This window comes from Buteo buteo, chromosome 3 (genome assembly GCF_964188355.1).
Source record: "Buteo buteo chromosome 3, bButBut1.hap1.1, whole genome shotgun sequence".
NCBI classification, from domain to species: domain Eukaryota; kingdom Metazoa; phylum Chordata; class Aves; order Accipitriformes; family Accipitridae; genus Buteo; species Buteo buteo.
The window spans coordinates 44,313,166-44,339,475 of record NC_134173.1 but is presented as its reverse complement, the minus strand read 5'-3'; the positions used below and the strand labels follow the sequence as shown (position 1 = coordinate 44,339,475).

General features: G+C 38.4%; 1 protein-coding gene across 2 annotated transcripts in view; it reads right to left on the bottom strand.

The window, feature by feature from the left end:
* The window catches only part of CRISPLD1 (cysteine rich secretory protein LCCL domain containing 1), a 45,608-nt gene extending 20,297 nt beyond the window's left edge, over positions 1–25,311 (bottom strand). The window contains exons 1-6 of one of the 2 annotated variants that reach the window (XM_075023466.1): positions 25,075–25,311; positions 23,836–24,158; positions 3,796–3,914; positions 3,532–3,664; positions 1,892–2,007; positions 904–1,004 (exon numbers count right to left, since the gene is read on the bottom strand). In XM_075023466.1, the coding sequence (XP_074879567.1) occupies positions 904–1,004; positions 1,892–2,007; positions 3,532–3,664; positions 3,796–3,914; positions 23,836–24,093 (727 nt within the window). In that variant the 5' untranslated portion in view covers positions 24,094–24,158; positions 25,075–25,311. The remainder of the gene's footprint in view (positions 1–903; positions 1,005–1,891; positions 2,008–3,531; positions 3,665–3,795; positions 3,915–23,835; positions 24,159–25,074) is intronic. The other variant, XM_075023467.1, reaches the window with a different exon arrangement.
* Between the last annotated feature and the right edge of the window lie 999 nt (positions 25,312–26,310).

Genomic DNA, 26,310 nt, shown 5'->3' with positions numbered 1-26,310 from the left:
AGATTTTTTCTAGCACAGGCAGCAGAACTAAATGTGTATGAAAATGCTCTTAACACTCCTGTTTTAGTATCTTTATGCTATCAGAAAACCAATAGAACAAAGATGATATTTCTATTATGCATTGGAATAGTTTCACCAGCTTCATAGGTGACTTGTAACTGAAGAAGCTGATTTCATAAAAACATACACCTGAAAATGAGGTCTTTCTATTCATACATAATGAAAATAATTTTGAAATACTCATCACTGAATCTACATTTCTTACTTAAGCAAGAACCGTAAGGAAGATATTTGGGCACACTTGTGCTGATTTTATGGTCCATAAGAAATTTCAGAAGTTATTAACAAAAATTGCTAAATTACTTGTACACAGAGTAAACCAAAAAGAAATAGCAGCTTCATAACATGCCATGTTTCAATGCTATAAAATATGAATAGCATTATGAAAATTGTAAGAAGTTAATAATCATCCCAGCTGATATTTTATTTAATTACTAATGTCTTCTAGTCTAGTTCTTGATTCTTCTTACAGTAATGCACATGGCTATGTCACTGAGATAACATTTCCCTATAAATAAATGACTGCATAGACTTCCACTATAATTACAAAAAGGCCTACAAATAGCACCCAGCGACAGCCTACATCTTTGTGTACTAGAAGACCTCAATCGGCACTTAAATCAGCAAGAGTTCAGTACATTCCACTCCCTCTGGTGTGGCTCGGCCTCACGTACCTTAAGTACATTATCTCATTCATCATAGTAAAGTAGGCCCCTACCAGGTTTTTGGGCACATGCATAATATATTCTAGTCCACTATGTTAAAGCATAATGAGGAAAGAAAGCAAAAGAAAGGTTACATGTCTCTTCCCATTTATAGTTGTACTGTTGAAATAGTACATACCTCTGTAACAAAGATTTTCTCTGCAACCTCCTCCAAAACTAGGGGGACATGCAGAACAAGGGCGGCCAGGTTTATAAGGAGCATGACCCCACCAGTTACCCCTTTACACGAAAAAAAAAAAAATAGCAAAACATGCCTTAATAAATTAACATATGAAGATTAAACAGCATTTAATATGTGAACATATAAATGCTGAAAACCATCAGACAGTACAATAACATTGTTTTGATATTACCAAGTAACAAGTGATAGGATGAGAGGAAATGGCCTCAAGTGGCACCAAAGGAGGTTTCGATTGGATATCAGGAAAAATTTCTTCACCGAAAGGATTATCAAGCACTGGAACAGGCTGCCCAGGGAAGTGGTGCAGTCACCATCCCTGGAGGTATTTAAAAGACATGTAGGTGTGGTGCTTAGGGACATGGCTTAGTGGTGGACTTGGCAGTGTTAGGTTAAAGATTGGACTTGATGATCTTAAAGGTCTTTTCTAACCTAAATGATTCTATGATTCTACACCAAATGCACAGGAAGTAACTGAAAAGTCCATGAAAAAACCCCTGAAGTACTGCCGTAAGGTGCTGTAAGATCTTTTCAGATTGGCATAGCATCATAAGACTAAATTCCTCAATTACATGAGAACAGGCTCCGCTCTCCTAAATAGAATATCCTATAGAATTTGATCTTAACCATGGGCTTCATATTACACATACCTTAAAGTCACAATGGGGAGATACATTTAATTTTCAGACAAATATCACACTACAACAAAGATCTCTGATGTTGTATGCTAAAACACAGGCCAGAAAACTGAAGCTCTAGAAAATCACAAGAGTATTTGTACAGCCAAAGGCTTCCTTGGGAACAACGCTCTACTTTGTAACAGTACAAAAAAATAGAAAACCCAGACTGATTTCTTTTCAGATTGTTTCCTGGGTTATTATAAACCATCTTGCCCCCTCAAGATATTGTTGGGTGTCAGCCTACTTACTTAGGAGAATAATTGCATACAAGATAGACTGCTTTTGGCCAAATCTGCCCCCAGATGTTCATGTTATGACACAAATTTATTGCACAACCGATTCTGCTACTTGTAGCCCAAACAACCTATGGAAAAGGAAAGAGAAGGACATGTGAAAACCAAAGCTGAGCAACATAAAATCAAAACTGTCTCCAAACTTAAACGTATAAAACTCAAATTGCAAAAGTGATGTTACATTGCCCTCTGTTATAAATGGGTTGAAGTGACCTAATTACAACGGCCAAAAGGCCATGCAGTTATATCCTTATTAGAAAGAAAAGCTTTACCTTGATACAAAAGATACGGCTCTTATTTTATGTAAATGGTCTAAGCATATATTTGGAAGTGTAGAAAATATCTATAAAACATGATCCAAAGAACTGATTCTTGGAATTACAATTAATAGATAATCATGAGTTAGATGTTAGGTTCCTGTGCCCTGGAGTTCTCAGCACAACCTAAGGACCCAGAAGGGTTTAGATTGGTTAGACTGAGAGAATAGATATTTGTCAGCAGTGAAAGGAGGTAACATAAACAATAAAACTATTCACAAAAAACTCATACACTGAAAAGACGCAAGTCATGGATTTTAAATTAATATGCTTTCCTGTCATTGCAATCTAAGGTGGCTGTGCTCCTTTACTCATCTGTTGAAACAATTTTCATTGCAGATCTCAAAATGATCTGAACGACAAAGGCTGGAACGTTCAAATTAGACAAATATGACAGGTGTTAAACTTTTATAAATTCAAGATAAGCCAACTGTGTAGTTCCAACAGGATATAGGAGTTGAAAGAGATAGGTACTGTGAAGAATTACTACCACAAAGAACTATATATATGTATTGTAGATTTTGCATGTAATGGATAAGTGTAATTAAAGGTATTTTTACAGAAATGATAAATAAGAATATGGAGGTAACTGAGTCTTAAGATTAGATACAATGGGAAATAGTGTTAGTAAACAGAAAAAAATGTTTAAAAATTAATAATTTAGAAGTTTTCTGATATTATATTGAAAATTCTATGGGGATTTTAGTATAATCTGAGGATCATGTATTTCCCATTCACTGAAAACATGACTGGCCCCCTCTGGAAAAATTCAGGCTAGATACACAGAGTTCAGAAGTACCAAATAAATTAGTTCTTATGCAATTTCAAAACCTTGCTGAAGTTAAAGCAACATGTTAAAAACTGTTTTTTAATCTGAGGAATTCACCTAAGAAAACTTTTTTTTTTTTTTAAATGTGCTGTTTCTTCAGCATATTACAGAAAGGACTACCAGCATACCAGCACAGAGACTGGATTATGCAAAGTGCACTGAGCAGTAACACTCAATTTAATGCTGGGTTTTGTAAGCTTCTTCCTTAGTCCTGTTAAGGAAGTGATATTTATGAGGATGAAATCTAAAGATTCACATGAAAACCCTACTCTATGTTACCGATACCCAATGCTTTTAACTATGGAGTCTAATAACAAGCAGCCCCTTTTGTGGTTTAGTGCTATGGTCTATACTGCAAGATTAATATGTTCTACGTGTCATACAGCAACCTAACTGGAGGTCTCAACCACTCTTCTCATAGCTGACAAAAACCAAACCCACCTACATACCTGTGTGTAATGTGTACAAACAGGACCAGAGCATTTGTAAGGACAATATGGGTTGCATTCATGAGGATGGGGATACGTGAAATCTCTCACTTCATCATACCATGCTTGGACATGAAATGTTGGAGGTCTGTACCTATGAAAGCCAGTAGTAGTCTATTAGATCATTCAAAAGTTGCAGCTTCTATCATTCTTCCTTTAAGTAACAAACAAATTTTGTTAGACTTAAATAAAAAATATACAGTATAAAACAGTATCTTAAACTACCTGCCCCAGTGTGCCCCCAAATTCTGTCCAATTGATGGAAGAAGGCTTGCAGGCCCATGCTCCCATAGACAGGTTTCAGCCCACGACTCTGCAGATCTCTCCAGTTCTGTGTCCCATGTCTGAAATTTGAAAGAAAAGAAAGGGACACCTCCTTAGAAATACTTGGTGTGTATCTCATACTAAAAAATAAAAATAAAAAAAAAAAAAATTGTCCATTTTTAAAGCTTCTGTTACTGGGGTAGAAGACTGAAGAAAAAGTGAGACTTCACAATTGTATGCCCCATTTGTGTTACATAAGAAAGAAAAACGTTTTCACCAAGAGAAAAAAACGTTTTAATCCTTTCACAGCACTCCCTTTAGAAAGCATGTGCAGCCATGCTGCAGTGAATAAAGCACAAATATGAAACTGAAAGGCTTAGTTCAACTTTCCAAGCTAAATTAAGTGCATTTTCTGTCTTGTGAGATTTCTTTTTAGTAATAGGCACTTTTTTAGCCAAAAGGGTATTATCTAACACACTTTCAACATAAGGCTTTATTTCCTCTAAACCAGTAGTTTATCTGAAGTGAAAGCAATTTTCTCTTCTTTTTCTATAATCAGCTTTTTAAAAATAATACACAGTGCAAACACAAAATAAGAAAGCTAGAGTAAGGTTGTCATTCATTGATTTTATGGCTAGGTTGGCAAAAAAGGAAGCATTCATTTCATGTTAGTAAGAGGCATGCTTAGGAAAAGTTAAAAAAAATTATGAATTATTGTTTATCACAGTTGTTTATCCTTATTTTTTATTCTTTAAAGGACAAGAAAGAATAGGCTTGTAGCCGAAATGCAAATGCAAGTTTCTTTCTTTCAAAAGCATACTAAAACCCACTCCTCTTGAAAGGCATACCATACTGTGTATGTATAGTTCTTACTGCGCTAAGCTGGGGTTTGCTCAAAGTGGTCCCTCTTGTGCAAAGTATCCATACCGCTGCTTGACTTTTTAAATCTCCTGATAGTTGCAGAAATAGTTTCCAGATACCTGACTCTCTGATACCAATGCTCGGCTTAGGAAACTGAAATATTTCCAGGAAGAAAACACATCTCTTGATAGAACCTCAATTATTTCATCATAAGTTCAGACTAAGTTTCATAGAGTGAGACTGTGTTATCTAAATAACAGTAATTCAGTATTTCCAAACCCAAATTCCCATGCAGACATTGGAGATCATGTCTACAAATTTTTGGCACAGATTAAAGGTAAAAAACTCCTTAACACAGCCAAAGAATACACAAACATAACAGACAAATTCCATGTGCAAGAATTTATTTTTCTTTTGATTTTGACATGCAGTTTTCACCTTATTAATTAGATTACTCATTAAAAACAAATATGTCCTTGGTTATGCAAGACCGTGATTATGTAAAGACTTTAATATCACTCAGTTTAATCCTAGAATATCTGTTCTTAGTTTTTTTCTTCATAAGTCTCTAATGCATTGCATTCCATTTTGTCTGTTATTATTAATATCATCAGCAAGTAAGAAATTTACAGGGTACATTTTGACTCCCAAACTGCAACATTTATTTTGACAGAATTACTCTAACAGTATAATAATGAAAGAATAAAGCTTTTAGCACAAATACGGATACAAAACCCACTGACTTTAGGAAACAGTAGGAATTTTCTATTCATCCTACTGGGCCAGTAAGTCAATGTCATAAGCCATAGCATTCTTTAATTGCCATAAGAAAACATTCTAATCTTAAATCAGAAAGTTTTATATGACAGTTTGTATAAATCTTTTCCTCTTCCCTTTCCTTGTCACACCATCATAAATGGTTCTTCTTCCTATTGTACCCATTGTAAAAATCAAAGAGTAACACACTTTTTCCACATATATATTTTGTTCTTACAAATTGTAGTACAATTGCTTCATCATTCTACAATGGAATCATGAGACTGTCAGTTTTTAAAATAAAGGCCACTACAGTTTGTCTTAGTTGCATATATTGTACGACATTAAGTCACCTCAAAATCTTGTAATAGTTAGATTTAGCTCTGAATATGAACACGTCGTAAAGTTAACATATTTCCCAAATAATTGCTGTTAAGAATGGTTTTACCAACTGGATTCTGAAATACAGATTTATAGTAAATTAGACTTATGCTAGACCAAAACATGGGCACCTGCTCAGTTTTAAAACTTCCGACCTCCAAAGCCAGCTAAAATTTCTTATAGCTCTTGTGAACCTCAGAATGCCACAATATATTCTCTTGTAAAGCATCCCCCACCATTTTCTCTAAAAACAGCTTTAGCAATCTAATCTTTATAACACTGGAGAAAGAATATGAGTTTTAAAACTTGTTTAATTCATATTTCAGTACCTTTGTAAAATGTCTGTGATACTATCTCATAGGAACTGTCTCATATATCAGAATTTAAATACAAGCATTAGAAGACAGGTATCTTTTTATAAAAAAATGCACACAGTGTCACAGCACACATTTCATACACTAAAATTCTGATGAAAAGTGGTGAATAAAAAGGTTTATGATAAAAATAATCAAAATCTTACAGTAAATATTTGCTTCTGTGTACAGACTGAATTCACTCAATCATACTGCATAACCCAAACACACAGTAGGCTAATCAATCAATGGATAACCCCAACTTCAACATGTTGTGAAACGTGAATCATGTCTCAAAATATATTTTGGGTTTGCAGCAAACGATGCAACATGTCTTGCTTTTCTCCCCAGTGCATGTACCACACAACGAAGTCACTTCAGAACAGTCAGCTGTTCAGGAAAAGCTCTCTGTGTGCCATAGAAGAAAGGACTCATTCATTTGTTCCTCAACCTTTAACACCTAAACCCCTTGTTTTTAAAGCCAGATATAAAAACTACCTCACATGGATATTATGCACATATACCTAGCATATTTTGTCGTCAGAAAACACTGCCTATTGTCCTGCCAGCCAATGTTTAGTTTGATCCAGGGGTTTTTTGGATGAAAAGAGGTCATGAAAAATATCAACCTACAGCACAACTTAACACTGCCTCTTCTTCATCAAGACTATATTTGAGTTCAAATGTGCTCAAATATACAATGGTTATTGTTGCTAATGGAGCCTGTTATTTCCAAGCTACTTCAGGTATCTCAGTGCCAAATTGCAGTCCATAGTATGGAGGAACACCAAGTCGATTAGCAGGATATAGCTTAATTTCTTCTTCATTTTAATTATTTAATTATTGGTTTGGGGTGTGATGGAGTAAATACTAAAAGCATTACATACTCAGATGTAAAAAATCTGTCAAGTGTAAATTGCACTTAGGAAACAACCTCTTTAATTGCAGTATTCATTGTCCAGTTGTCTCATTTTCTCATCAAAGCTACCACTTCCTGAAGTGTCTGTTAATCGAAGTTAGATTTAAAATAAAACCTCTCCTATGTTACATCAAATTTATGAAATACTCTGGGAGAAATGACCCAATGTCCCAGTTCCAAAAAATTTCCTTGAGATCCAAGTCACTTTCTTGATTGCCAGAGACTTTCAAAGGAAAAAAAAGGAATAAAACACCAATAACCTCCTAAAGCCAGTGGAAAAAAAAGGTAGAAGGGATTAGAAGTCACAGTTACTTGGGTCTCCAACCCCTATCAAGACAGAAGCAATACAAAACAACTCCAAATTAATATAGAAATGAAAAAGTCTCTCAATCTCCAGGGTCACTCTAATGATTTTTAATAAAAAAAGGGGAAACTGACATCCTAATCCCTGACGCAGTTCTTTCTTTGGAAAACTTTATCTTACATTTGTATCTGACTATTCCAGTGATGCAAAACTTTTACACAGGTGCTAATAACATCATGAACAGGTACAGAATTTCTGAAAACAAACGAAACACTTATAAAAGAAATCTGACAGACTGCAATCCCTTATTAGAGGTAACATAGAGTAAATTAGCTTAAAGGTATTTTTAAAGGTAATTTCTACAGTTACATGTAGTTGGAACTTAAACAGTTCAAAAGGTTTTGTACTGCTTTGCCAACTTGCCTAAACATTGCTTCAGAGACCGGATCAAGAACAGGAAAAAGCTGCTTTACCTTAGTCATGACACCTTGATTTTTGTCCTTCTCTTCCAGTAGTTAAAATAGGAGATCCAAATTTCCCTCCTAAATTAATTATTCTGGTTGAAGTTATATGAAGAAAAACTGTGTATGTTAATTCTAAGGATTAAAAGACTTAATTTTAAAGTATTTTCATACCAATCCAGTCACATTAGCTCTAAATATAATGCATTTTATCATATTTGTTCTGTGTCTGCTCACATAGCAGACTAAATGAAACAAATGTAAAATAATCTGTATAAAAGATCTACCTGCTTACTGGAATAGGAGTTTTATTCCTGTGCTCTTAATAGCATTCCCTAGTTTCACTTACATGATGGCCAGCTTTTGGCTTCAAACAATGAAAGCAACTCCATATACAAAGAAAGATATACACATATGTTTTCATGTTTCATTTCATAAAATTCAAAAGGCTTTTGTTCTCCTAGTGTTCCCTTCTTCCTTAAAGCAGTGAAGAAAAAAGATAAAGGCAGGAAAGTAAATATATAAGGAAAGGTTTCCAAAAACACATAAAAAATGTCCATTCAGATCAAGTTACACAATGAAGAACTTCAAACAAATATAGAACTAATTAGTGAATCTTTAAAATGCCAAGGTGCTTGGCATTTAAAAAAAAGCCAGAATAGAAGTGGAAGAATATGAAGAGTCACAGCAACAGAGGTATTTTACATCCTATCGGGAGTAGGCATTTCTCATACTTTAACCACATCATCATTAGTGATATTAAAATCTTGCTACTGAAATATATACTGACCTGACATAGTTATGATGCTTTAAACTTAATTCAAAAAGTTCTTCCACAACATTTATCATCATCAGCTGGTATTTTACAGATTTAAACTAAGGACACTGCTAAAACAACTTAACTCTTTGAAACAATTGGTACAGAAAAAGTTCAAAAGAAATCTCTGCATAGCTGTAGGCAAGGATCCTTTTGCTTGATGAAGGATGAATAAACTCTTCAAACACCATTACGTGAAAATACAGAAGTTATTTCTTTTCATAAAAAGGGTGACTACGGTCTTTTGAAATGTAGGGGGGTGTGTGGCATCTGATTCCTCATCCGCTAGTTCCCTCATTCATGCTCTGACATGACTAGGTTTCAATGACTTTGCACTATTAGATTTCTTTGATAAATACAGGGTACTGGTGGGACCACAAGAAGATGGAAGTGCAACTAGGCAGTGGTCTGACAAACTTTTTGACTGCCAATTGTTTGATACTACGCGCAAGGTAATTCAACCTGTTTATCAAGAAAAAGTATTGCTCACATTGTCAGAAAACTACATGTGGTCTACCTTTTGGGTAAGTGATCATCATCAGGGTTGGTTTTCTACATTGAGGTAGACACTGAACATATCACCAACTGCCCAGCAACACAAACCTACTTGAAGCTATTTCTTTTGTTTCACAGGACTCTGTTAGAGTAGCAACAAATGTAAAAGGAGTTGCTAGCATGTCTTAAATTGAAAAATGTCCTTCTACTTTTCAAATCTTACATTTTTTACTTGCAAGAGAAGATCACTCAGTGATGCTAATTATCAAGACCAAAAGATGCTACCCAGCAATTGGAAGACACAGTGCTACTGCAAAGATGAGGAGAAACTAAAGAGGTTTTTTGCCCTCTTGTCCATCAGTACTCATGATGGCAAAGTGGACGTAGCTACCAAGTTATGTAGCTCTCTTTACCTCCTCATGTAGAGCAAGTTCACATCTGCACCTGGCTTGAGAACTGCAGCTTGTACTTTTCTGCTTTGGACATAAGAAGGCAAGACAGGTGCAAATCAATACATACTCAAGTCTAAGCAAATGGTATATGCTGTACCATTTTGTGCTCGACAACCTCTTCAGTGCCATAGTTTCTTCCATGATTCTATTGAATACAGGGTTATCATGACAAATACAGCTTTCTGACTCATAAACTACATTTTACCAGAGTAAAATTTTCAAGATGGCCTTTGGTTCAGTGCCTTCTAACGTTCTGCGTACACAAATAATTGTGCACCAGATCTACAGGAAATAATGAGTGATCACCGTTTGAAATGAGAAATTTCAGCTTGTGGAAGCTTGATTCCATTATCTTTTCTATATTATACTTAGGCACTGAATCCTTCCTAATTTCAGCTTTCACAGATAACTGTTTGTATATGCAGACTTTGACTAGTCTTTGACTACATGACAAGTCATGTAAATGGCTTTTATAAGTCATGTACCAGTTTTACAAGTTTACGGACCTGGTCTTAACTAGAAAGACATTAAATCTCTTATATTCCAGTCTGTATCTGACGTTTCATCTCTTTGAAGTTTTTCCTAGATTTTTGTCCACATCTGCTTTAAGGGTGAACTATATAAGTAAAAAAAAATACTATTTTAATTAAGCTACAGATGATGGTATCACCACAAGTCTACAGTTGCTCTGTAAGCAAACAGGTGTACATTTCTTCTGATTCACATGGCTAATTCAGACATCTGGTACATTAAATGGTGCTAACAGCAAAAGGGTTTTGGGTACCATTATGCTGACAGCTGATGGCTGGAGTGTTGAGTACACACATATTTCTGAAGACTGTAGCAACAAGTGACTTCGGACATTTAGGTTCTCATGAAAGCAAAGGATGATGTCCCTCCTGCCCCCATTACTACCTACTGGTTTAGTTCCAAGTAGTGAGCAGATTCATTAATCCAGACCTTCCTCTATAGAAACAAATCATGTTTTTATTATTCTAATGATTTTTTTTTTTTTTGGTGGCATTCACGGGAGCTTGTCTGTGCTTTGTTGAATAAAATGAAAAACTGAAATATTTGGCAGAGATTGCTGAATGGTAGGGTAGTGATGCTGATTGTAACTTTAGTGATGCTCATTGTGCTTCATTTTTTCATATAGAAATTTCCAAATTCAGAATGAAATGACCAAAACCCAACAAAACAGGCATAGGTAATATTGAGTTTACTGATATTCAAGATCAAGATACTGCAAGGCAGACTTCCTCAAGAAAGTGCTTATTCAATAGTTAATCAAGATACTATCTTGATTAAGCTCTTAACTTTGCCAGATGTACTCTTCCTAAAACCCCTAGGTCATGCAATCATAACTAAGTTCTCAATAATACCCCTCTCTATGACAAACAATCTTTCCTTCTAATGAAACATGTACATTCAGAACAGAAGATCCAGATGCTGGAAACCAGCTTCTTAGCTATCCAAGAGGACATACAGTTCTCTGTAGAAAGTTAATAGCATAACCACTTCCCTTTTACTCTTGTATCTTCCTGTGACAGAAATGGTCTACATTAACTCTTTATGTGTCATTGCTGTGAAGCATGTTTCTTCCATGGTATAATTCATCCACACACAAAACCCCTTAGTTCAAAGCTCAGTGCCGCTCTAGACTTCATTGTCTACTCTGAATAGTCTACAACTGACAAGATGGCATGGTCTATAGCTCAGATGCTTCTGCTATCCAAAACAGTATACCCACACAGTAAAACTGCTGTTTCAAACTTATATTTGAGCCTCTATGTACAGCAGGAGCATTGACTAAACTTCCAGCCCCTGCAAACATCTATTTCACAGTAAGAGAAGAAAACATTTAGCTCTACATACTTCAGCCTTACAGTCTCAGTAGGGTTGTATACTTTATCTAGTGTCTTCCTGTTTCAGCTTTGGAAAACAACTTGCATATCATATGAGTATCATGATTATTTATGCTATTTCTGCTGCATTTCTTAGAGTTCACACAGATCTACAATCTAAAACATTCCCTTTCATGAAGCCAGCAGTCAGGATATGATGCTGATCTTTTAGACTGGGTTGCAATACCACCATGACTGAACTCAAAGCGGATTAGGGGTTTTTTTTTAATTTAGATCAGGGGTGTGCTTTTGAAATGAAAGTCCTGATCACTCGCACTTACTGTGTATCACAGAGCACTCTTGGAGTACAAACTGGATCCCTTCCAGACAAAATGCCAGGAGGTGTGCTCTAGGAGTGCATCTAACACTTGTTCACGGGTATTCAGTCCACACAGATTAGACCTAGTTCAAAATAAAAACCCCTGAAATGCAGACAGCATGAATGTCAGGTGCTCAGCACCAATTCTTTTGCTCTACGAATCTGCTCTTATTGCACCACGCCACTTGCCAACACAGTCATTGCCTTCATCAGTATCCTGTTAAAACCTGGTACACCGTCAAAGACATTCACACAGATATGGCACTATCAGATTTCACAAATGTTCCACATACGCTAGACTAGCTGAAGCTAAAACCCTGGTGGCAGATTAAACTGAATGGTAGTAGCAGTTACTGACTAGCTGCCGAGTCATCTTCTACCCCGGAAGGTTACGAGTTTTGCAGCAGGGATGTTGCATGCAATACGGATCTTCTGAATGCTTCTGGTTTACAACATATCACATTAAAATAAACCACAACTAACACGAGTTTAACTTTACAGACTGGACTACAAGTTGTGGTATTTAACCTCTGTCAACATGGGGCTCAAGTAGCGTGTAGACTGAAACCAATGTTCTGCTTATGGAAGAGTTGATGTTTCAGTGAGGATACCGCAGCTTAAATTACAATTCATCAACAGCCAAACTAATCACATAGGGTGGGATTATCCTCCTCTGAATTTAAACAGCCTCAAAGCAGATACCTACATCTGAGCTAATTATCTAAATTACCTTTGCAGTTACATGGACAAATAAGTATCTATAGAGGGAGATAATTTTAGCTACCCACCTTTAATTGAGATAAACTACGTGCTGGAAATTCTCATTTTCCTCTACTAATTATAAAGGACACTGGCTCAAATGCAGGCATCTGCACCACAGGCATCAAAAGCTTGGTGAGATGAATCTCACCATTTGTGCTGTGTGAGTGTTAAATCAAATGAGTACATTCTCACCCAACGCAGACCAGCATAAGTGAGTCCACCAATTATACCAACTGGTATTGCAACAGAACTGGCAAGCCCAGTAGCTCAAAAACCATTTTCCAGTAAAATAAAAAAAAAGGACAGTGATAACATTTTAATTGGAGAGATTTTCATATACGTAGGAAGGCAGAAAAAAATCATATGGAATGGGACTATATGGAAAGAAAAAAAAGAGCTAAAATTTAAGCTCAGTAAAGATGGAAAAGTAAGTACAGTGGGCACCACTGAAAGTAAACATTTACCATGGCATAGTATAAATACCTCATTGCTGTATACATTCTAAATATAGGGAGAGAGTGGTAAAGTAAATACCACAGTACAGTATGTGTATTTATTTACTTTTTAGTAGAATCCACTGTATTCTTTAAGACTAATGACACTGAGAAGGAAAAAAGGAAAGATGAAACATAGAATGAGAAATGCCATAGGCAAATAAGCCAGAAATACAGTTAAGAACTAGAAATCAGCTGCACAGCACCAGCACAGAATGACAGAAAGGTACAGCTGAAAATGACTTCAAGAGACTGATCTTGACTGTAGTCTATCTAGCCTCTTCTACTGAGCCAGAATCAAATATATGTGTATTTTCTGCATTTTTTAAATTAAAACTAATAACAGTAGTTTCAGAATAATATTTACTGTAATTTTCTTCTGGAGTTTTATGATTGTAAGAGTAAAGAGGATTTCCTTGGTATGCAACCTAAACCTCCTGCCCTGCAATGCTAGCTGATGTTTTATTGCCAAGAAAAAAGAAATCTCTCTTTCCTGTAACAACCTTCCCAGATTAAAAAAATTCAGCTGCTTCACTCCTTCAATCTTCCTCATAAATCACATATTCTGTGTTTATAATCAATCCCATTAATCTCTTTCATTCTCTCTAGAATGGCTAGACCATTCTTAAAAAATTACCAAAACTGGACATTGCATTTCAAACAAGGTCTCACCAGTTTCATACAGAGAAGTCTCCTTTCAAAGACTGCTGCCTCATATTATCTTTTAACTCAGTGCAACTCCTGCATCATTTTACTGCAGTGTTACCTATACATTTTACTCCTTGTATTTTACCTGTTTGATTTCTTCCTTATTCCATACCTTGCAGTTAAATTTCATCATGTTGACTCCAGGCCATTACTTCCACTTGTCAAGTTCTTCTCATTTTGATCGTGTTCTCTAAAACAACACCAGCCTGTGCCCATGTTAATGTATTCTGCAGTTTTCAAGTGTATTCTTTGCTCACGCAAGTCATAACCTAAGTACTTAACCAAAAAGTGACGGGCTCCAACAGTGTCAACACCTTCATTCTTCTGCCAGTTTAACAGGGAGCTTCTGTCAATTTTCACTCGGAAGAATGTCGGCGTTGAGAGCATCAGAAAGTCTCGAGAGTCAAAAATATGACACCTACGACTTCCTTCTGATACACTATGCTTGTTAATTACTGGGTCATAAAAAAATAAAATAGATTGGTTTGACATTATCTCTTCTTGATGAACTGACACTGGCAGTTTTCATTGGCTTGGCTTTCAGTTATGCTTAGGTGAGCCATTTTCATCTGTACCAAGGCTGCTGAAGGAAGTCCATGGAAACTAATGATAATTAGCACATCTGAAAAGTCAGTAACTTGCACACAACTGAGATGCTTACCTTCAGTCATTTGAGTTTGAAAAAAATGTGGCCTCCATGCTAGTCCAAGGTCCTTTACAGTATACAGCAGAGTGACCACAAAAACCCAGGGGTACTGAAACATCAGACAACTCTCCTTGAAAATACAAAATGAACCATACTAAGTAGTACTGATATATCCTTTAAGTACAAAGAGATAGGACAGCTAAAATTGTTAAACTTCCTACTACTAAGAAAGTTAGGCATTCATTTTCTGTCGGAGAACTACTACCTCTCTAGAAATGAATGGCAAGGACCTTGCATGCTACCATGTTGTGGACTGGCGTTTACAGAGCTTTAAACTGGGCAGAGATCCCTGAATAGACCTTGAGGTTTCAGCTACTCTTTCGGAAAACAGTAAAAAGCAGAAAAACTGTGGCTTTTGCCTGGAAACAGGAAAGAGGTATGAGGCCAAAAATATTGTTCCCGAACACTGAATAAATTGCACCAATATTTAGAAGTATCTCCCTATTACAGTTTCATGTGTTTGAGCTTTTTGTATTCAAAAAGTAAAACCAGGAATAGGAACCAGCAGACATGACTAATCACATTTAATTCTGTATGTACTCTATGCATGTTAAAAAAACCTTGCTGGAATATTCAGCTTTCCAAGGTGTTCTGAAACGGTACATTTACTTTGCTACCTTTCAAAAGCATAAAGACTTTCTATTAGAACATGACTGAAAATCATCTGTTCACTTCTATATTCTGACACGAACAGAAGGGAAGCAACAGTGTAAAAGCTGATCTTGATTTCTGCATTTTATCCATTGTCAAAGTATGAATTGCACACATTCATTACAAATAGTATTCATAAATATTTATAGCTAATCACAAATTGACCAGAGCACAGGTCCTTACCTCAAATCCTAGTAGTGATTACCACGATAAACTAGGTATAACTGATTGCTTTCATACAGCAGTTTTAAGAGATGCTACAGAATTTCCTGGACTTTGAACAGGAATTAGCCGCGGTATCTCAAATATGTGTCACAGTGAATGCTTTTAGAAGATGACCACTGTGATTTGACATAAGAGAACTGAACTTACTGCCAGACAGCACCCATTGATCATATGTGACTTGACACTACTGTGAGAAATATGCTAAAATAAAGTCTAAAAAAAGAGAGTTGGAAAATGTATTGAAGGAGTTCCTTACCATTTGGAGATCCAACAGGGAATTCAGGACAAATATATTGTGATATATACCAGGCAGCCAAAATTCTGGATTTAATGAGTGAAATAGCCTCATTTTAAGAACCTGTTACCTTCCTTCATAATAAAGTAAAAATTGTCCTTCTCTATATGGACAGAAGATGGTTGCCTTAATGAATCACACTTTTTAAACTATGATAGTCACTCTACTGATGCCAAATCTAAGGCTGAGGACTATATATATAGGTAACAGGATAAATTCATATCCAGCATTTCAGTGAAATTACGTTAAGCAATAAATATTTTTTTCTCAATTAAAAAAATCTTAAGTTAAAGAAGATTCCCAGGCAGATATCATGAAGATGACAAGCTACATGGAGTTACTTTTATAAATCTCATTGATTCTTTCTCTGTTCAGTTTGTATTTTGTATTATTTAAGCTCTGATTCTGCTACTACTGATTAATTTTTAATAATCTTTTTGACATGGGGGATGAAGAAGTTCTCTGACAGCAAAAATGAAAGATGAACAGTGTCTGCCCTGTGTTGTTAATTATTTTATTTTGGGAAGGCTCCCTTAAACTTTGAGACAGTGAGCCTTTCTGCTACTTTCCACTTTCAGTTTCTTTACTTGGAGTTGCTTAGTTGTTGTTGGCATTACATCAATAAAAGTCATACCATGGACTTATCCACTTGCTTTCTTGGCCACTTCACATTGCACAATTCTTTGCTAAAACTGCCAGAGAGAATAAGAGGATAAGTCAACGTCACTGTGTTCTTTGATGCACTGTCAGTAGCCTTTGAGCACAGGCAAAGGAGCTGAAGCACTTCCACCAACCTTTGAAGTGGAGCAGAAAAGTGGAAAACCAGAGGGAAAGCAGGCAGGTTCACTCTGAAAAGAGCTGCTCTGTTCTTGGCACCCAAAGTGCTCTCCAGCCACTTAAGGGATTCCACAAACCAAAGTCCTCTGCTCAAAAGGAATGGCAATTGTTTTTAACCAAGCATCCCTGAAGAGTTTTGGCAAAACAGACAAGATAGATACACTAAACAGAGACATGAAAAAGTTTTGTTGGAAAGGCCCAGGAAATTTAACAGGGCACTTCTATTCAGCACAGAAAAATGCACCAAAATGTCTAAGTCCACTACAAGGCCTTCCTTTATGTTTCCTAATGCTGTTTCAATTCTCCCAAGTATACTACAGACAAAATATCTTGGCTGGGAGCTGACAGATAAACATAGAGAGAGAAAAACTGCTACATCCAGACTTATGCAGATCATAGGATCTAAAAGCATCACAAAATAGCCAAAAATTGTTTCAATTCCTATTCAGTCACTATGATGACATGAACAACATTTTACTATTATCCATGCAAGAGCTCTATCCGCTAGTGGGTTCATATGATCCAAAGTCCAATGATTTGTATTTAAATACAGCAGGAATTTGCCTGAGGAAAAAATAAGAAAAATCTAAAAAATGAGAAATATTTACAGTCATTCTTAATTTTCTTCTTCTTAGAAGTCTTCATCACATTACTGGAAGGGAAAGACAAACCTTCAAGCCTCCCAAAATATAAGACCCCACATAAGTCACGAGTCAGTCATGGTTTTGAAAGGAATTATATGGTATCAGCACTTTCAACACATCACTGTCAAGGTTTTCAAACTAAGACCTTCAGAGGTATTATACCAACACAAAGTAAGAATAAATATATTTCTTTTTTTTTCCCCATGAACAAAATATGGATCCAATACCGCTGCCAGATACACATCCATAATTGTCCCTAAGAACCATGCAGCTATACCAAATAAATTATTCTAACCAGAACTTTCTAAAAAGTACCTCTAGAAAATTGTATTTTCCTTACCAGGTCTGCAAAATAAAATTTTATAGAAGCAAGCTATGGGCTTTGCAATGACAACCCTAGCATTTATTGGCAGGATCTGGCCAAAAGAAGACTAAAAATAATTAAATAAGTAAAGACTTCATTGCCCTAGAGGATACTGATGTTCTCCAATTACAGTAATTACGAAATGCAGTGTGTGGCTAGGTGCCAAGAAATACCAGGCTGAAATGCACTGCTATCTATCAAGCTGGGAAACTAAACACTTTTCAGTACAGCAAAGGCACATACGTGGAAAGAGGATTTTGCATGAACTATTTGACTTACTCATCTGTTTGGGAAAATATGTATGAAATCAAGGAATGAATACTAAAAGAACTGTTTAAAATAGAATGCATTATAAATTCATCAATCAAAATTGGTTTTGTAAATTTTATTCTTGGTGGGTCCTTTTATTTTGCAGAGTACAACTGTTTGGAATATAAAGGAACTAACAACTTCTGCTATCCAAATAATAATGACTATTTTTAAAGTGTTGACCACGATAATAATGAAAAAAACTCAGTTGTCATTAATATGTTCAGATTTATTAAGGTGCAATGTTGAAAATGTAATTATCCGGGGGGGGGGGGGGGGGAGGTTTTTTGCAAATTCAGTCCATGACACACAAATAATGCTTACAAAAAAAAAAACATCAAGAGGCTAGGAAGCTGTAGGGTTATGGTGTCTAAAACAAGTTTTTCAAGTTTTATTAACACTTTACAATCTAGTAAGAATTTATTAATAATGCAATAAAACCCTTTCTAACTGAATAACACTAAATAAGGCCTTCCACATCAATCGACAACAAACCAACGTACCAATTTCCTGATTTGGTCACAGTCTCTTGTATGATACTTACTTAAGGGTGGGACTGATGGCAGTAGGGCGCATAAGGTTGTCTAAAGTCAATTCACCAAATAACGATTTTAATCACAAAAAGAATGTATTGCCTTATATATTCCGAGATTATTACATACATTGACAAGTATATGACAAAGCACGATGGTTCCCATTTTTGTCTTAAAGGTAGAGCAGCAGAGCCTCAACTGCACACTGCTTTGGCCAAACTGCCTGCAGATTTCAGTACTAGCTCAGATATCTCTTCCATACAGATGTACCCCAAGTGTGTACACAGTGTGAAGGCCACACTGGTGTCAATGGCCAAGGGTGGGAAATTTGAAAGCATGATATTTTACACAACGCTTTGATAAGCATTGTTCGGATGCTTTGGAAGGGCAGCAGGGAGATGTTATCCCTCTTTGCTCTCTTTCCAGTGCTGTTAAATTCTTGTGCGCACCAAAAAGAAAATGTTCCTTACTCCTTTCTTTACTAGGAAACAATTGTGCACAGCATATGGCAGGATAAACATATATACAGCATGCATCTGCCATACATTTTCATAACAAACTGCTCATGATAACCTCAAGAAATATTTTATTTTTTTTCTACTGAAGTCATAATGGTGACAATTCAAAAACTCTCTCAGCATTGAAGGAAGAGGTCTAGGAAGGAATGATCTAACATGAAGTCATAAGGTCATATAAGGCCACTGCAGAGGAGTGAACTGAATTTGTTGGACTGCTGCTCCCTACAGAGGAGCTTACGCAGGTTCTCACACCAGAATCCTTCTATACAGAGAAAGAGAGAGAAGACAAGTCAGAGGATCCATATCAGACTTAAGAAACACTGGATGAAACTGAAAATATTAATAGTATCCAATTGCCAGGACTAGACAATATCCTTTGAGACTGTAAATAGCTCTATGAAAATGTCAGCTTTGGTTTAGCCACAGTCAAAAAGTAAAAGAATGTGAGAAATTATTAGGAAGCCAAAAAAAGAAAAAAAAACCCAACTATATCAATTTGCAGTATGCCATAACTATCAACAGTTTGGCTTGTTCCCTTTGAATTAACAGGAAAACAGTAGAACCATAGCAGATAGAGAAGGTAAACAAAATGGAATAGCTTTTCAGATAGAACAGTTTTCAAGTAAGAGCAGTAAGGACTCTTCAGCTGAAAAAAATGTGATCACTGAGGAAATTATTATTTCTTACAATAAAGAAAAACAAGGCATCAAAAAAAAGAACATGTTTAAAGCAAAAAAAAAAGTACTTTTTCACACAGTGAATAATTAAATTTATAGAGCTCTGCAATTTGATGCCATGGATTCAAAGAATACAAATGGACTCAAAAGCATCCAGATTCATAAAACAAAATTCCATCTAAGACTATTGGACACAAAAAGTATAACAGCAGATTTAGGAAGTCCCTAAGCTGCTGTTTGTTGGAAGCTGGAGGGTTTCATTGCAGAAGTTTCTCTGTTCACATGCTCTATTCTTATCCTCTTACCCTAGGAATCTATTATTGCTCACCACCAGAGCCACAGTACTTCAGAAGATGAACTTTTCATCTGGCAAGTTCAGCCAGAAAACCATGAGAACTTTCTGTTCATTAGACATATCTATGGTGAAACTTTCTGCAGCTAGTAACTTTAGGTCTCTGAACTGTGATAGCCCAGTACCCTTTTTCTTTTTCAAGGCATAAGGGGAGAGTGTATAGCTGTACAGAAAATGAGTAATTCAACCTTTTTGTTTCCCTTTTTTTTTTAAATAGAACCAAGACCTTCTATGCTGGAGACCATCCTCAAAAGCTTTTCTCCTTGCACGACTTAAACCAAAAAGTGGCATTAGCCCCGCAGTTCTCTCAAAGGTAAGGCTGGACTTTGCAAGTAAGGCATATAACCAATAGCTCCTACCCAAAGTGTGGGTCTTCATCCCTCCCATTCATTAGCTATGCATTCCCACCCTCTTTTATCAGCACTGGTACTCATCTGATTCAGCCATGTAGGGAGCCGGTTTCATGACTCAGACTGGGAAAAAAGCTAAAAAATTAAATTAAAAAAAATAAAATATGATTCTTTAAGTCCTTGCATCAGTCTCATCATCAACTTAGATACGTGCTAGCGGCAGGAGCAGGACAGAGGCATTTCAGCCAGAGCCCCCTGTTCGCTTAGCTTCGTTGTTACACTCTAACAGTGCAATGAGAGCATGCAGGCCCCAGATACCTTCTCCCAGCCCCAAGCACTCTTGGAGATCTTAAACTTTTCAACTATACAACAGCCTACTAGAGAGACAGTTGTACCAGTGAGGCACCGGGACCATTTGGAGTCAGTAAGACATAAAACTTCACTTCCACAGGCAGAGCTAGCTCTATTTACAAGGAAGAGGTTTTACTAGTACAAGGGGCAGCTTACAGTGACATGGCTGTGCCCACAGCGGGAGATTTTTTTGCCAGCATGTCTATACTAATAAAGCACCCCCAAAGTGGACAAAAGTATTCCAGCTGTACTTATCTAGCTCACTAAACATCAGGTAAACATCTAGAGGGATTGTTTCCCTATGCTGGAGCACTGGAACGCACCTTTGGTAAGACCCAATGTATAACATTGCAAGAGGTTTTTTTAGTGGTATGGGTCTATCTGCTGAAACTTTTTTTTTAACTTAAACATCCCCATTTATCCTCATCCTTTATTTTACAAAAAAAAGCCAAGTATAGTTTTAATTCGACCAATACTTAGGTGTTTGAACTTTCTGTCATCCACAAAACTGACCCAGAGGTGACAGACCCTTGGAAAAGCAGATCTAAGTGTGCTTATTTCTTTATCTGGAAAAGTGGGACTTGTCCATCCTGTTATTAATATGCATCTAGAAAAATAAAGTGACTATTAAATGTCAAAAGAGGCATTTGTTTTAATTATGCACAAAAAGCTAGCAGTAATAGTTATACAGCTGTATCTGTCAAAAGCTATGAAATGATAGAATGGAGTTTGCTTCTGTAATTTACTTCTTGCATCTATGCACTATGATAATGACCAGATATTAGTTTTTCCAAAGGAATCTCTTTGCACAAAACAAATCATGCTTCCTTAATGGGCTATCATTTATTGCTCCTTCTTTGCTGTTCAATCTGTGGCTCCACACCACATTTACAATTTTGTACTCAAATTTCACTCTTATTAAACAATAAAACAGCCCTGATTCCTTTATGACACCTCGTATAGTAAAGAAGGTGGACAATCACACAGTCACAAACTGTGTCATAAAAATATATGCGCAATCAGAAATCCCGTCATTTCCTCCTTCTGTTCAAGCAGTGGAGGGCTCGTGCTGACTCCTAAACCATCCTCTCACAGTTCTCAATGCTGACTCCTGCCTGCTTCCTCCAGGTACAATCTCCCTTCCCACTCACTCCCAGGCTTAGTCTTTTTAAGTAGCGTCTTAGCAAATTTCTGTGTTCTTACCCTTCCTCCATAAACTCCTACTCCCAGTTTCTTTCTGCCCGAGAGTCAGTTCTTCCCCTAACCACATCTATTCATCAAGTGCTCTTTACCTCCATACCACTGATTTCTCAACACCTTCTTGACCAGACTCTCAGCCTCTCTCGATGCCCTTCTTATGGGTCCCTGTCCCTGAACATGCTTCCATCCCTTTGACCAGACTCTTTACACAGACCCTTTGCATTCACAAATCCCAAACTCTTGCCCATCCCAATCCCCGATTCCCTTGGATATTATGCCAAAATTGAATCCCAATCTCTTGAAAGCTGCTGTTGCGTTCTGAATAAGGGGACGTAAGAATATCTCCTCAACATGAAAATTGGGTAATCTCTTTTCCATGCTACTTGTCCTGTGGGTCAGAGGTCATAGGGGAGCACAGAAAAAACAACAACAAAACCCAAAAAACTTGTTCCAGATGTAGACCTAACAAAAAGTCTAGGCCAAAGTGTGTGCAGTGCAGTAGGAACCTCTGAAGAATACAGCTGTCAAAAATCTAACTCCAATGAGTACATCAAAATTCTTCTTTCGAGATATGTAACACAGGCAAATGTAGAATGGCATTAGTAATGGAAAAAGGCGCATAACTAAAGAGTCAAAGCTACCCTTTTGTAGAATCTTGGGAAGAAGTTTTGTGGTATTTTAACATGGGAAAGCAATACAGTCTTCCCTATTCTCATTTTACAAAAAGGCTGGACAGCTTTTCCTTAAGTTTTCCAGAAATAAATCAATCCGAGTTACTGGGAACAAAAAGGTAATCTATATTATAACAAGGTCTGAAAAAGTCACAACAGAAAACAAAGTTTAAGGATATGTGCAGACAATTGTAACTGAAAAGGTTAAAGGGGTTTCAGATATTGTCAGCCCTTTTTCTGGAGATGAAATGTGGTAACTAATTCTCTGATGGCCCTTAGTCTAATATAGTAACACTCATACAGGTAAACTTAAGTTAAACTACCTTTATTGATGGTTTAAGCAAGCGTGGTTTCTCCAGGACGCATATATGCTCAGTTCAATCAGATCTCCAAGCTGAGAGACATCACTCCAAGCTGGGAAAGATATCTTTATCTTGAAGTGTGTTAATATGATCCTCTGTCATAACCTTACACGGGAAAGTGTCAGGAAACCTGTGTAATATTTGGTATAAACAATCCAACTGTAGTAATGCTATTTCTCTTGTGCCTGGGCAGATAAACAAATAATACACAGTGTAGACACAGGAAAGGGATTTGAGCTTTCCTGCAGCAACAAGAATACAGAAGAAAAACTGCCCATTCTTGTCAGACCTCTGGACTTCTTAAAAGCCCTAATGACCTGATTTGATCTAATTAGCAAGGAGGGAGAGAGTTAGCCTTGAACTATGGCATAAAATCAAAGTTCAAAAACATGGGGGATTTAAGTCTACTAATAACAAACCAAATACAGAGGCTTCTTAAAGGCAAAACACAAACAGAAATTATGTATTACATTATTAATCTGTTAAACACAGGAACATACAGGACTTCAGTCCAGTAACACATGCCAACTTAAATACAAGACTTTCTTGTTATAGGAGCCTCATTTTGCCCAGAAATTCCGTCCAACCTAGAAGCGTGGGAGAGAATCCATGTTATTTTGAAACTTCATAGTTCAGTACTCTTCTTAGATGGTAAATTCTTAGGCGACAATCAACTATTTTGAGTAATGTAATTTTGGAAATTGGCCCCTAACACTGAGGAACTGCCACTTAAATTCAGGAGAGCTATGAGAGATTAAACCCATTAATAGCTATAGAACATGACATTTGATCCACAAACAGGCATTTTTATCGCACAGTTCGCCCCTGTACAAAAAAAAAGACAAACGAGTAACAAGCGCTTTAAATGAGAAAACAAGCAAGCTAAGACTGAAAGTATGCTGTTTTATAAAGTGACAGTAACTATACTAAGAACATTTCTTTCTGCATGTCGCTATCAGTTTTTCCTTACCATATATTCCATATTGGAAGCTGGTGGATACACCTGACCCCGTAATTTATTATGAAGATCCAAGATACTCTGCATATCACTGTCTGTGATAGCCCTTTTCCCTCTCTGCTTGGCGATCCACCACTCACCATCTTCATCCATGTACTTTTCCAAAAGTTCCTCTAAGAGCGTGGCATTGGGAAGAACCATTGCAGAAACTGCTTGAGCTATGAATAGCAAGGTAGTTACTCTGAGCCATTCCTGTACTACATACTTCATGATGAATGATCTCAAAATGTTCAGGAGTTAGCTCCAAGACAAAGTCTTTCTTCCAGATCTGTTGGCTGTAAATGCATAAGAGAGAGTAATGTAATTTGGAGGTTGAAGTACTGGCCTGTGTGAACTTACTAAGCAACAAAACCTGTAGTTTGTATGGAGTTTGCCACTGTTGTTTTAGGGGGAGAAACCAGGATGCTACTTTGTTTTTTTAGTCTACTAAGTATACACCATGGATTTGGGAAGATGGTTTATCTCCAACCTCATGAACTTCAGTTTGTTCAACTGGTTTTATATAGTACACTGGCATGCACATTTCACCACCTGCATGCAAGACAGCATGCTTTTCCTATCTACTTAAAAGGAGCCAGACATCAATGAAGATTAGACTGCAGATAACGTCTTCCAGTATTGGAATTTAAGAACAAAAAGGAGTTAAAAGGCTTGCATTCGTTGCCAAAATGGGAACTGAAAACCGCAATGAAGTCGATAAGAAATACCCCCTCTTGGTGCATTTCAAAATACGACTTTCACTGAAGCTTTTGTTCTAATAAAACTAAAGGTAGTCAACTCGGACAAGCAAGTGGGGGGCGATGGGGTTATCCTATTCACCAAACAAAGGAAAGCACAGATAGCTCTCAGAAGTAGCACCACTTCCAAGAACACAGTATTCCGACACCGCCTGTTACATGACTGAGTGCTTTAGGTAGGAAAGCCACGCTCGCTCCCTCACCCTGGGTGAAAGAGCGCGAAGCCCGCCACGCCGGCCGCGCCGGCCCCGGCCGCTGCGAGGGGAACAAAAAGAGGCGAAGGGGGCAGAGCCGGGCTCTCGCCGCCGCCGCCCGCAGCCGGCCCCGAGGAGCCGCTCCCCCCCCGCAGCGCCCCGCGGCCGCCGGGGCCTGGATGCGGCCGCCCCCCCGTCCCCCCCCGCCGCGGGGAGGATGCTGCGGGGGGCCGCCGGCCGCCCCCCGCCAACGCCCTTACCCCTCCGGCGGCGGCTGCCTCCTCTCTCCGCAGCCAGCTTCGCTCCGCCGCCCACCTCCTCGCCAGGCCCGCGTCGGGGCCGGGGCCGGGGCCGGGGCCGGGGCCGGGGCCGGGGGGGGCGCAGGCACGGCCTCGCCCCGCTCGCTGCGGCGGGCAGCCGCGGCGGGTGCGGACGTGTCCAGCAGCGGAGCCGCGGCGAGGGGCTGCCGATGACCGAGCCGCCGCCTCCCCCGCCGGCCTCCGGATCGCCGCCGCCCCGAGGAGCTCCGCGCTTCTCCTCCTGGCTCCCGCCCCGCCGGGCATTTATCGCGGGCGGCGGTGACGTGCGGCGGACACCCCTCCCCGGCACCCCGCGGGGCGGGACGCGCCGCGCTCCGGGCACCGCGCCCGCCCCCGCCACCGCCACCGGCACCCGCGGCCGCACCGCCCGGCCTCGCCCGGAGGCGGCGGCGGAGCCCGCACCGGCTCCCCGGGCCGTGCCCCGAGTCCCGCGGGGCAGCGAGGGCGGTCTGGGACCTCAGCCTCCCGCCAGAAGCTGGCCTCGGTCCTGCAGAAGCTATCGCCCAGAAAAGGTCGGGGGGGGGGCGTCCCTTGCCGCCTCCATCCGTTGGTAGGTGGCGAGGGGGTGCTAAGGCAGCCTGCTCCTGCTGAGACACGGCGAAGGGAGAAAGCTGGGTGTTCGCCCGTGAGCTCCGCAAAAGTCCCGAACGTGCAAATATGGCTGGAGGTATCGGGACATGAATTTTAACTGTGGGTTCAGACCAGCCGCATGGGACTTCTCTTTGCGAAGCAGAATTCGAAAGCTGGTAACAACCCATTTCTGTTTCCGGCAAGACTAGGCATCAGATACGTACTTTTTCGTTGCATTTTAATCAAAGTCTTCGAGCCTGAATTTTTTGTGCAAGCTGATAGGGACAATGTTTCATTTATTTAGTGTGATTTGGTACATTGAGCTAATGGCAGGATTGACCAGCTTCCAGTCTTCACAGGACTGCTGTACCAGCTTGCAAAGGTTTACTGTATTTTCATTTTCAGAAACTAAGAGGCTGAGGTTAAAATTCATCAGAATCCAGCTGGCTTCAGACCGTCTCTATAAATGCTTCCAAATTTCATGGGCCCAAGAGAAACAATGCCATGCAAGTAACACACTGCTTCTTATTGTACTCTCTCCTTCTCAGTTTTAGTTATAATTTCCCTAAAGACTTGGAAACAAACCTGTCTTGCAGGACGCTACAG